The sequence below is a fragment of the Delphinus delphis genome, chromosome 1 (genome assembly GCF_949987515.2).
Source record: "Delphinus delphis chromosome 1, mDelDel1.2, whole genome shotgun sequence".
Taxonomy (NCBI): Eukaryota; Metazoa; Chordata; class Mammalia; order Artiodactyla; family Delphinidae; genus Delphinus; species Delphinus delphis.
The window spans coordinates 158836956-158849915 of NC_082683.1; the positions used below are offsets into that span (position 1 = coordinate 158836956).

Below are 12960 nucleotides of genomic sequence, written 5' to 3' on the forward strand. Positions count from 1 at the left end.
GCTATCTAGTTGGGCAGAGAGACCAGTGACAGGCAGTTACAAAACAAAACAAATGCTCTGATACAAGGGCAGCCGTGCGGACCATAGGGAGGGGTGGCCCTGATCATCCAGGGTGGAAAGAGTGCTCAGGGCATTCCTGGGGCACTGGCTCTTGGAAGTGTTTGGGGTGGGGTGCAATGGTAACCTTCCCCCAGTAAAAGAGCCGCCCACGTGATTCAGGACATGAAAAAATCCTTTAGTTCTTCCAGGTTCTCGGAGCTGACCTTGGGGCCCAACCCCGATGCCAGGATTGGGTTGATGCTGGTTGCTCTACTCAGTCTGAATTTGCTTAGTTGCAGATGGAAAGTGAGATCGGTTACATCAAGATTCAGACCATTTGATTTTGCTTTCATTTGATCCTAAAAATCACAAAACATTGGATAGAGCAAGCCTGTGGGCATATTGAGAAATGATTCAAATGATCCTTTTCTTTGCTCTTCATCAACTCTTTGGCTGTTAACACATTTTCTGAATGGGGCAGCCACAGTTGAAGAGCCATACATTCTCTGAATGATGTGATCAGTGCAAGATAAATTCAAGGATGGAAAGAAAGGAAACCTGGCGTCAATACCTCCTCCAGGGTTTTTCCCATGTGGCAGACAGAGTTAAAGCTATTATTTGGTGACAGTTGTGCCTTGTTCATAGGGTTGCTGTCAGGATTAAATATGGCAGCATATATACAAAGTTGTTAGAACAGACCCTGACTCAAAAACGATAATGAGTAGGATGACGCCCTATGAGGATGCCTGAAGTCACTTCTCAACGTTCTCTCAGGCTGAGACTAACCTCATCATGGCAGCTAGACGCCTGGTATCATTGTATGTCTTTGAATGTGTCACTAAACCACCCCACAAAACATACTTGAGCACCAAGTATTAAAAGTATTGTCAGTCAACCTATTTACATGTATCTATAGGTAGAAATACTACAAGCTTGATGGTAAGACTTTATTTGTTTTAAGATATTCTTTAAAGGAATATTTGAGCTCTGCCTTGAGCTGCACATCTCAGAACTAATATACATCAGTGGAACAGGATAGAAAACCCAGAGATAAACCCACGCACCTATAGTCAATTAATCTATGACAAAGGAGGCAAAAATATACAATGGAGCAAAGACAATCTCTTCAATAAGTGTTGCTGGGAAAACTAGACAGCTACATGTAAAAGAATGAAATTAGAACACTCCCTAACACCATACACAAAAATAAACTCGAAATGGATTAAAGAACTAAATGTAAGGCTAGACACTATAAAACTCTTAGAGGAAAACGTAGGCACAACACTCTTTGACATAAATCGCAGCAAGGTCCTTTTCTGACCCACCTCCTAGAGTAATGGAAATAAAAACAAAAATAAACAAATGGAACCTAATGAAACTTAAAAGCTTTTGCACAGCAAAGGATACCATAAACAAGGTGAAAAGACAGCCCTCAGAATGGGAGAAAATATTTGCAAACGAAGCAACTGACAAAAGATTAATCTCCAAAATATACAAACAGCTCATGCAGCTCAATATCAAAAAACAAACAACCCAATCCAAAACTCGGTGGAAGGCCTAAATAGACATTTCTCCAAAGAAGACATACAGATGGCCAACAAACACATGAAAAGATGCCCAACATCACTAATTATTAGAGAAATGCAATTCAAAACTACAGTGAGTAGTTCTGACCTCGCACCAGTCAGAATGGCCATCATCAAAAAATCTACAAACAATAAATGCTGGAGAGGCTGTGGAGAAAAGGGAACCCTCCTGCATTGTTGGTGAGATTGTAAATTGATACAGCCACTGTGGAGAACAGTATGGAGGTTCCTTAAAAAACTAAAACTAGGACTACCATATGACCCAGCAATCCCACTACTGGGAATATACCTTGAGAAAAACATAATTCAAAAAGACACATGCACCCCAATGTTTACTGCAGCACTATTTACAATAGCCAGGACATGGAAGCAACCTAAATGTCCATCGACAGATGAATGGATAAAAAGATGTGCTACATATATACAATGGAATATTACTCAGCCATAAAAAGGAATGAAATTGGGTCATTTGTAGAGATGTGGATGGACCTAGAGACTGTCATACAGAGTAAAGTAAGTCAGAAAGAGAAAAACAAATATCGTATATTAACGCACATATGTGGAATCTGAAAAAATTGGTACAGACGATCTTATTTACAAAGCAGAAATAGAGACACAGACGTAGAGAACAAACGTATGGATACCAAGGGGGAAAAGGGGTGGTGGGATGAATTGGAAGATTGGGATTGACATATATACACGATTGATACTATGTATAAAATAGATAACTAACGAGAACCTACTATATAGCACAGGGGACTCTACTCAATGCTCTGTGGTGATCTAAATGGGAAGAAGGAAATCCAAAAAAGAGGGGATATATATATATATATACGTAGAGCTGATTCACTTTGCTGTCCAGTAGAAACTAACACAATATTGTAAAACAACTATACTCCAATAAAAATTAAAAGCAAAAAAGAAATCTAAGGGAAGAATCCGAAACAGAAATGCAGCTGGCCCTTTGTTGTACCCTGCACCTCAGTCTTTTCTAAAGCATTTGGGTGGCCCTGCCCCTTTACCTTTTAGCAACACAAAGAATAAAAGAAGACAGTCATGTGCACTGAGGGGCCAGATTTAAGCCCTGATAATGGGTATCATGAAACACAGCAGCCTCCTCTGTTTGCTGACTCATCATTCAGGGCGGAACCCTGATGAAGGTGAGGCTGTAAATCCAGGGTGAGGAAAAGGCAGCTCTCCTCGGCCCCGGGAGCACCGGTGTGTGGAATTCTCTGTGGCAAGAGGTCACTGAGTCAAAGCTGTAGATGGATAATTTTATGGCCGCTAATAAAATTTATAGCCAAAGCAAGTTAAGATAATAAGGGTAATCAAACACCCAGCCGTGGGACATAAGAATCCCATCATGGCCCCTTGGTGCTGGCTGTGGGGAGGGGGTAGCTGGACAACACAGGAGGACTATATCTGTGTGACTCAAGGTAGCCGCGGGGTCTCAGAGGTGGTCTGTGCCCCGTGGGAGTCACAAGGACTAGGCCAGGCCAGGGACCAGGTTCAAGTTAGGCGGCATTGCCTGTGCTCCGGGGACAGCATGCCAAGGGCTGGAGGGTTAACCGGAGCGTTTAAATGCCTAAAAGTCACAGTGGCATGGGAGAGGAGCCGAACCAACCCAGTTCCAGAACACTAGTTATGGAAAAAATGTTAACTGACTGTTCGGGTGGGACATGGCAGGAATGAGGGAAGCTGAGGAAGGACGGCGTTTGACCTGGTACAGAAATCAAATGAGGTTTAATCCAAGAGCCCAGTTCTGGTGGAGGCTTTCTCCAGCCCCTCCCAGCTTTCCTGGTCTCCTCGCCTTCCCGTTGCTCCCTCGTCGAGGGCTCTGGCTCACCCCGTCTCCTGCAGGCTTCGGGCATAGGCTGGTGGGGTCCTGTCCCTGAGACCCCCCTGCAAACTCACTGTCATAGTCCCTGGAGGACTCGGCCTCGACACCCAGAGTCCTCATGACTCCCTCTAAAATGACAAAGCAGGTGCAGGCCACCTGGGACAAGCTGAAGGGGATCAACTCTTTGGTGTTGTGGCGTTTCTCTTTCATTCCTTTTCTTTTTTCTTTATTGTGGTAAAATATACATAACCTAAAATTTCCCCTTTGATGTTTCTGAACAGAGAATCTTTTGTCCCTTAGGTGAGTTTCACATGGAGGTCAAATCTCACCACCTCTGCTTTGTTCCAGGAGAGTGGCCTGTGCACCAGAACAATTTCTAAACCTTGAGCTACTTATTCAAGCAATTCTAGAAATATTTAGAGCACCTATTATGTGCCAGGTATTGCATTAGGAGCTCTGAACTTTCAGATACAACCAGATAATTGAGTTTGACCCTGGAGTTATTATCATGATTATGGGGCTGCATTTTAAAATAAGAGGAGTACTGTCCTTACAGCTTTGGTTTCTGTCCAAGTGCTTTTTCTTAGTCCTTTCAGTGAGCGGATCTTGGGCTGTCCCGTTATTTATTTATTTAAATTTTTTGAGGTACACGGGCCTCTCACTGCAGTGTCCTCTCCCGTTGCGGAGCACAGGCTCCAGACGCGCAGGCTCGGCAACCATGGCTCACGGGCCCAGCCGCTCCGCGGCATGTGGGATCTTCCCGGACCGGGGCACGAACCCACGTCCCCTGCATCGGCAGGCGGACTCTCAACCACTGCGCCACCAGGGAAGCCCTGGGCTGTCCCTTTAGTCAGCAGTCCCCTGGTGCTCTTTATTCTAAGTTGTTTTTTTTTTTTTAATTGTGGTAAAATGTACGATATAAAATTTACCATTTTAACTATTTTTAATTTACCATTAGTTCTGTAGCATTAAGTACATTAAGATGATTGTGGTGCAATCATCACCGCCATCCATCTCCAGAACTTTCCCATCTTCCCAAACTGAAAGTAGGTACCCGTTAAACAGTAACTCCCCGTGTCTTCCTCCCTAGGCCTCTGGCAACCACCATTCTACCTTCTGTCTCTATGGATCTAACTACTCCAGGTGCCTCATATAAATGGAATCATACAATCTTTGTCCTTCTGTTTTTTTGTTTGTTTTGTTCCGTTTTTGTTAAAATATCTTTAGAAGAGATTAGTGGAAAACACATTTTATTGTTCTAGTTTTCAGTAGCTTTTCTTCAGGCAAAAAGAGCCAGCAGTAGTTAACTTGCTGCAATGTCTGCTGAGACTTCTAAGCAAACACTGTGTTGCCGTATGAGCTCTGGCCCTTTTACAAATCCTGCTTAGGAAAGGTGCTTACTACCACTGCTCACGGCACGGGAGCCACCTTTGCAATGCATCACTTCAGTTCTGGGTAGGTCTGGTTTCCAGGTGGAGAACAGACAGGCAGGGTGAGATGAAAGTTGAAATGCGATCAAGTTTGCCCAATCGCTCAGGGGCAGAAAGCACTGACACGAAAAGAGTGCAGTGGAACCCCTTAGGGAGGGCTGAGGCCAGCACAGACACTGCAGAAGAGGAGACCGTTCTGGCTTCGGAGACATCGCAGTGCTTCCCTCCTGAGTGGGGCATACCTCTTGTTTCTTTGCCTGCCAGGATCGAATGAACATATCTCATAAAATGAAGCATTTTGGTCCCCAGAAGGAGGGGTACAGAGGTAAGAGACACGCGCCCATGGCTGTTCCAAGAATCCTCTGTGCTGCTCCGTCCCTGGGTCACAAAGGGCAGCTGCTCCCCAGGGAGATCCTTCAGGGGAGGGGGGAGGGAAGGGGCCAGATGCTGTTAGATCCAGCCCCAGAAGTGACTCAAGTGGGGATTGACACATGTTCCTGCAGTGCAAGCGAAGACTCATATACAGAAAAGGATGGAAAATTTTCTCTCCCCCCTACTCTCTGATAGGAGCAAAACCCAAATAAGTCAATGGGGGCCTATCTCACTGCAGTGTGATTATTAGAGGAAGATGCTGTTCTCTGTTACCCTGTGACTGAAATGCAGGGTCTGCACGATCAGCTGTAACCGTTTATCTTCGGTTTGGGGATGCATTTGTTGATCTTGTCCTTTTCAGATTTGCTTACCTCGTTTAGGCTTTTTGAAATTGTATTCTGCTGTCCTTGTTCCCTAAGAGTGCAACCACTGACAGCATAGACAATACCAAGGGTTGACGTTAGTTGTGTCCAGTCTTTTTCAGGATAACTGTGAGTTAGGCTGTGCTAACACACATCAAAAATATTTACTGAGGGCTTCCCTGGTGGCACAGTGGTTGAGAGTCCGCCTGCCGATGCAGGGGACGCGGGTTCGTGCCCCGGTCTGGGAGGATCCCACATGCCGCGGAGCGGCTGGGCCCGTGAGCCATGGCCGCTGAGCCTGCGCGTCCAGAGCCTGTGCTCCGCAACGGGAGAGGCCACAGCAGTGAAAGGCCCGCGTACCGCAAAAAAAAAAAATATTTACTGAGCACCACTGTTTGCAAAACATATAAAAATATTAAGTAACAGTGTAAGTAGTAATAACAATAAAGGAGATACCCCCAAACAGTGAGATACAAGTTGCCTAACAGAAAATGCTTTATATGTTATTTTCTGGGATTTGAGGTCATAATGCCATTAAATATAAAGACTGAGTGGGATGCATCTGCTGTCCTCAGAAGTCTCTGCACAGGAAATGGATACTGTTGGTGTTCCCTGCTGCCCCGGCAGAGTCCAAGGGAGGTGGCTTTCTGGGTCAATAATGCCATTTAAGATGAGCCCCCAAGTTGTCACACTCTGGAAGCTCTCAGAGTCCTTCCCATCAGTGGAGAAGTTAAAGGTCAATGGCTTATAGATTGCGATTTGCCATGTGAAAGCAACCTTGGTTGATAACAGCCAAACATCTTTTGTCTTGATTCTGTGGTCGAGATCGTAACTGAATTTCAGATCCGAGATTTCTTTGTGAACAAGTATACGGCTCCTCATGTTGAGGTAGCAGTGCAAAAATGTAAATGTGCTTGAAAGACATGACTCTTGCCTAGGATGACAACGTAGTGAGCGGCTTTATCTGTGAGAGGCAGCTCCCTGTGCACGCGAACGGTAGCGGGGACTCCCATGCGCACTGAAGACCCCTCATGGACAAGCACACATGTGTGCAAACACACAGGCGCCCCCCCCCCCCCCCCCCCGCTCCCTGTGCCTGGTTCCTTTACTGCCATCCCGTGTTTCAGTGACCACTACCCTCGGGATGTGATGTGGTGTTTTGAAAGTCACAGATACTTGTTGCTTTAGTGAAACCATCCGGTGTAACAGAGATGGAGAGCAAACAGCAGGTTTTAATCAGAACTAAAGCAAATGAAATCCTGTGGTGAAAATCTAGTCCCCCTAAAGTTAGTGATTGGGACCCCCTGGCAAGTTTTCAGCTGCTGCTTCTAGACTATGACATACACACATAATCAAGATAACGAATCCTTTCTCCCAGAACTTTACGCTTTTCAGATGTGTTAGACGAAGAGATTGAGGTGTTTGAATTTTCCCACGAAGAGTCTTGTAGCTTTCACAGTATCGTGAGAGAAAACATTAAGTCAGAAGAGTCTGAAAAGCAGAGATAAAGCATAGTCCCCTACAAAGAAGGCTCTGGATTGCAGACTGTGCAGTGAAGCTAAGGTTTCCGGGAACTCCTGCTGTTTGGGTGTTTTCTCTTACAGTGGATTGCGGGGAGGGGGCCCCTAGAGCCGCCTTGAGGGGACAGTTAAAGCGGGAATGAGGGTTGGACTGGGGGAGGGGAGGGCAGAGTGAAAATGTCACAGAATCCAGCAAATCCGGGCTCAGCCTTGGCCCCTGCTCCCTAGCTGTTTTCCCCTGGGGAAGCAGCCCCAGGTTTCTGCCCCTCGGTCTCTTAGAATCCAGCTTCTGCAGGACTGCAGTGAGGGCCCCGGGGGGAACCGACCACGACAGCACACCCCTTAGCCCCATCTCACACACATCTTAGCACATCTCACGTGCTGCCCACCTGGCCTGGGAACCAAGGGTAGGGGCCGCTGCGTGACTGGAGAGGGGCTTGGGGTTCTCGGCGAGCTCATCCCCATGCCCTTTGGAGAAGCCAAGTCTTCCGGGCAGATTCTTACAGAACAGAGCCTTCATTATAGCTAGCAGCAAAAAAGCAGGCCCCTCTTAGAGAGACTTGCTTTTGAAGTGTGGGGAGGCCGCCCGCTGGTAGGAAAGGCCACTGCCCTGAAATAAGATTCGGAACCAGGGCAAGAGTGAATGCTGCTGCGTAGGTGGTCTGCTTCCAAGGAGGGGGTCGCCTAGGGAACACAGGGTTGGGGTAGGTGTTAGTTTTGTCACAAGGATGATCAAGGAGGGTCGGCCGCACGTCGCTCCTGAGACCCCATTCTGGTGTGGAGAGCTGTGGGATGGAGGGAATTCACGGTGAGGTTTGTTTGGGGACACTGTCCGGGATGGCATCCTGTACCACCGGTGCTTCGTAAGTGCCATTTCGTGGTGACAACAGTGTGCGTGCCCACGGCCAGGTCCCCGGTTGTTTCAGCCGTCCCCTCCAGCATGCCTCACTCCGGGAGAGTGGTAGCTGGTTGAGGGGAGCCCACACCCCACGGGCTGCAGAGGAAGCCCAAAGCGAGGTGACACAGGCCCTCTGCCTGGGAAGCAGCCCCTGCCAGTGCGGGGAACGTCCTCCAGGCCACTGGCTGCTTTTGCCGTTTCCTCTCCCGTTTCTCTGATGTGGGTTGAGTTTCCTTACAACGCATTGAATGAATGAGAATAAGAAAGTGTGTATTGGCAGAATTACAGCTGGATAATGCCAAGGCTTTCCAAGTCAGAGCGTGAATTTAAGCAGAGCAAAGTTTCAAGTCTGTGGGGCTCAAGAGTGATTGCTGTTCTTCTAATAATGAAAAGTACAAATGTTTGATGTTCAAAGGTTAACCAACGGGACTCTTTCACTGGCCTTCTGGGCTGCTCAGCACAGAGTGGAAACTGTTCTGATCTTTGCCTTACGCACTTGTATTTTCTAGGCAATTAGAAACATTGTCCACTCAGCATTTAAGAGGTTTGAACCAGCTGGAGACCTTTTTTTTTTCCCCCCCCCAAACTAAAGTTTCCTTTTTTAAAAAAAAAACTGACAGTTTTTCCTTTTTGCGAGTAGACTGAAGTTTTAAAGTAACAGGCTTTCAAAATAGCACACTTAGGACTTGCCTGCATAATTATTACATTTGTCATGGGATTAGCACTTTCCGAAAGTATATTTCTATACCAGTATCTTACTTTGCCCAGAAGTGTGGTTCTTCATAGTATATTATGTGCATTTAGGCAAAATAGACCCAGCCCCCATTCACTAGAATTTGCGCTATAAATGCAATTATTGCCAATAAAATGGAAGCCATTTATCTTAATGAACCAGTAGGAAAATTAAGTCTGTTGAAATGGTCTAAACCTTCCAAGAAAAAAAAAAAAAAAACCATTGGTAATTCATGATGGGCTGTATCTATTTTTATGAGCGTCTCTAAGTCACCTCTTTGCTGACTGCCTACAGCAAACAACAACGATACACAAGTAGTGTTTTGTTTAATTTCTTCTGTTCATTAGCAGGTTCACTTCTCCCTTAAAAAAATGATATCTTTGCCCCTCTTGTCTATTTGAGAGCCTTTAGGGCCTTCCTAGTAAGAAACCAGAACTAGTTGGTCCTACTGGTCTGGTCTTGGGCTGCAGATAGTGTGGTTAATGGCTTCTGCTTTCCCCTCCAAATGGAGGGGGGGACACAGAAGTAATTGAAACTTACAGTGTCAGGGCATAATTGTATTCCGTTATATTTAATGCAAACGAGGAGGTATTCTAGCTAACATGCAGGAAAACGGCCTTAGAGGAGGCCATGTCGCGTGTCACTGAATGCACGTGGGGACGTGTTCCCTCCCAGCCTCACCGCCCCCTGCCCCACGCTCTGGCCCCGACCCCAAAACAGAGGCGCTACCAGTGGTAGTCAGGAAATGCTGTGAGCCACAGGTAATGAGCTCGATCTCCGTGTTCCTTGCCAGATCTCCCAGCTGATGACAGAGCCTGGCCGGGAGGGCCTGACAGAGGCGGCGCTGAATCGCTACAATGCAGACAAGCCTTCGGCCTGCAGCGTCCCGGCCTCGCAAGCCTCCTGCGTGGCCAGCGAGACCTCCGCGGGCACCTCGGTGGCCGCGTCCTTCTTCGCCAGGTAAGAGAGGTGTCCAGACCCTCGGTTCTTTCAGGTGAGCCCACCCGGTTGGCCTCTCACGTGGACCCGTTTAGCTAAAACACTGGGAAAGGTTTGGGGCTGTTCTTTGACTTCACTCTTTAAGACAGGGTGTCTCAACCTCAGCCCTTTGACATTTGGGGCCAGGTAACTCTCTGTTTAAGGGGACTGTCCTGTGAGTATAAGATGTTTAGCAGCATCCTTGGCCTCTACTCGCCAGATTCCTGTGGCACCTTCCCCGGTTGTGACGACCCAAAATGTCTCCAGATGTTGCCAAACGTCGCCTGGCTTGAGAACCTCTGCTCTGGGAATAGGTGGCTCTAAAGATGGTCTCCACAGGAGGAGGAATTTTGTGGGTGCAGCCCCATGGCTGGTGATTGCAGATATCTCTTCTCACTACAGAAGAGGAACTGCTTAAAATTTAGCTATTAAATAGACGGCAATTTTCTTCCTCCTTGACAGACTAGCTGGATAGTTGTCAACTAGCCAGCTAATTTCAGAAACTTAAAAAAAAAAAAACCCTGAGAAACAAAAAAGAAAGGTATTTCAACAATGTTTTCTGCCTAATTTTAGCAACACGGCAGAGACAGGGCAGGAGACATAGGACAGCTGAGCAGGAAGGGGCTTCAGGGATTGTCTGATTTGATCTCCTTATTTTATGAATAAGGAAACTGAGGACCAGGAAAGTTAAACTGTGAGGTAGTTTATAGCAAAGCCAGAAATAGAAACCAGATTCCTCTGGGTTTTCCTCTGTGACTCATTCTTTACTTGATACTTGGAACTTAACCTTAGAAAACTTTTTCTGTACCTAAGATTCGTGAGCTTCTGAGTAAGCGGGGTATAGACTAAATAGCGTGAGATGTGAAATCAGAAGACCCCTTGGGTTTGAGTTCCAGCTCTGCCTCAGGGTCCTCATCTATAAAATGAGGATAATATCTGTTCCTCAGTGTTGCTCTGAAGATTAACATAAGATGATTATAAATTATAAAGTATGTGCTAGACAAATGGTAATTCACTATGGACTTAACGAGCGTGTTAGTAAGAGGGAACGTTGCTTGGCTTTTCCTGTTATCCTTAGCAATGGTAACATCCAAAGCACAAATCTGAGGAAGGGGCTCTGATTAGGAAAGGAACAAGTTAGAGGAGGAACAGAGGCTGACATCCTGGATTAAGACACAATAAAGGCAGCACACGGGGCTTGTTGGAAGACTGGCTTTGAGGTTCTGGTTGTACCTTGGTGCCGTGTTTATTGTCCTGTGAACAACTGGGCCAACTTGAATGTATGGGAAGTAACAGGAAATATGTATGTAGTGGCCACCTGACAACAGAGGCCATCGTGTTAGCTCTGTGTGTTCGTGAATTTCTGTGTTGTCTGGGACCACTGAGAAAGCTTACTGGGAGGTCATGTCCATGCCACTCAAGGAGAGAATAAACAGATGGAACAGAATATGAGGGAATGCCACAAGCACAGAAGATCCCGGGACATAGGTAGGCTATCAGAGCATGTCTACAGGAGGGTGACTAAAGTGGTGAGGAACTAGGAGGCCAAGTCCTAGCAGGCTTAGTCTGGAGAAGAGAGCCCTCAGCTGTCTCTTGGGCCATCATGTAAAAGAGGGATTTGGATGGTTGTATAGAAAACCCGAGTATGGGGGCCAAGGCTGAATAAAACCTCATGATGAAAGAGAGAGATCTCCCAGCTCAGAATGAAGGAGAACTTGCTCACAATTCAAACTGCCCCAAGAGACAGTGAGGTCCCCATCACCGAGGGAGATCAAGCTTGCATTGGGTGACTACCTGGCTTCATTGCCGGAGAGAACATTCAGTGCTCAGCTGGGGGTTGATCTCCTGAAATACTGAAATGTCCAGAGATTTTTACAGACTGACTGACTCATAAAAAAAAACCAGAAAAAGGAGTTGAAGCAGGAAGAAATAAGAAGTGCTATGATCCCTGATGGACAGTGTTTTGGGAGAATAGCGTTCCCTGCTGGGGGGAAACCAACAGTGTCATCCGAGTCAGGGAGAGGATGTCGAGATGGGATAGACCAGGAAGGCCTGAGTGCTGGACAAAAGGTGTATGGAGGCCAGCTTTCACGTGGGTCAGAGAAGGATTTACAAACAAGTGAACAAACACCAGGGAAAAGAATGGCGAATGACTGGCAAAGACAGTCTTCCTGAGAGTTTTGCTTGTACACCAAGGGGTAGAATGGAAACACCAGGGTGGACCCACCTGAATGGGCCAGTGATGTCAGTTCGACGAGGCCCTGGGGATGATGTTAGCAATAAACAAAGAACCCCTGAATTCAGAATTGCAAGGGCTTGTGGTATGAGCTTCCAAAGAGCTAGAAAGGATTCAGAGGGCTACCTGAATACTTGTCATTGCTTTGTGGTGAATGCTGACAGCACCTGGAGCTTAGTGGGTTAAGGCATTAAAATTACATGGTTTGGGGCTTCCCTGGTGGCGCAGTGGTTGAGAGTCCGCCTGCCGATGCAGGGGACACGGGTTCATGCCCCGGTCCGGGAAGATCCTACATGCCATGGAGCGGCTGGGCCCGTGAGCCGTGGCCGCTGAGCCTGCGCATCCGGAGCCTGTGCTCCACAACGGGAGAGGCCACAACAGTGAGAGGCCTGCGTACCGCAAAAAAAAAACAAAAAGAAAAGAACTACGTGGTTTGTGTTTAGAGCATTTACAGTGTAGCGTAAGGGGTGAAGTACCATGAGAAAAAGAATAATTCTTTAAAAACACACACACACACAGACACACATATATATATATGGACACAGGGAGGGGGATGTGTAAGCTGGGACGATGTAAGAGAGTAGCATGGACATATATACACTCCCAAATGTAAAATAGATAGCTAGTGGGAAGCAGCCGCATAGCACAGGGTGATCAGCTCGGTGCTTTGTGACCACCTAGAGGGGTGGGATAGGGAGGGTGGGAGGGAGGCTCAAGAGGGAGGGGATATGGGGATATATGTATACGTATAGCTGATTCACTTTGTTATACAGCAGAAACTAACACACCATTGCAAAGCAATTATACTCCAATAAAGATGTTTAAAAAAAAAGTCAAAAAAATAAAGTTCTGAAAAATTTGAAAAAAACCCCCATATATATATATATTTAAAGAATTATATATGTATATTAGAGACTGAATATATATATATATCCACCCCCCCCACACTCATTATGCGGTTTGCCC

The 12960-nt window shown here is 46.5% G+C and overlaps 1 protein-coding gene across 1 annotated transcript in view; it reads left to right on the top strand.

The window, feature by feature from the left end:
• Positions 1-12960, top strand: part of KIF26B (kinesin family member 26B) — a 494760-nt gene that overhangs the window by 222375 nt on the left and 259425 nt on the right. The window contains exon 4 of the mRNA XM_059997085.1: positions 9574-9740. Coding sequence (XP_059853068.1) covers positions 9574-9740 — 167 coding nt within the window. The remainder of the gene's footprint in view (positions 1-9573; positions 9741-12960) is intronic.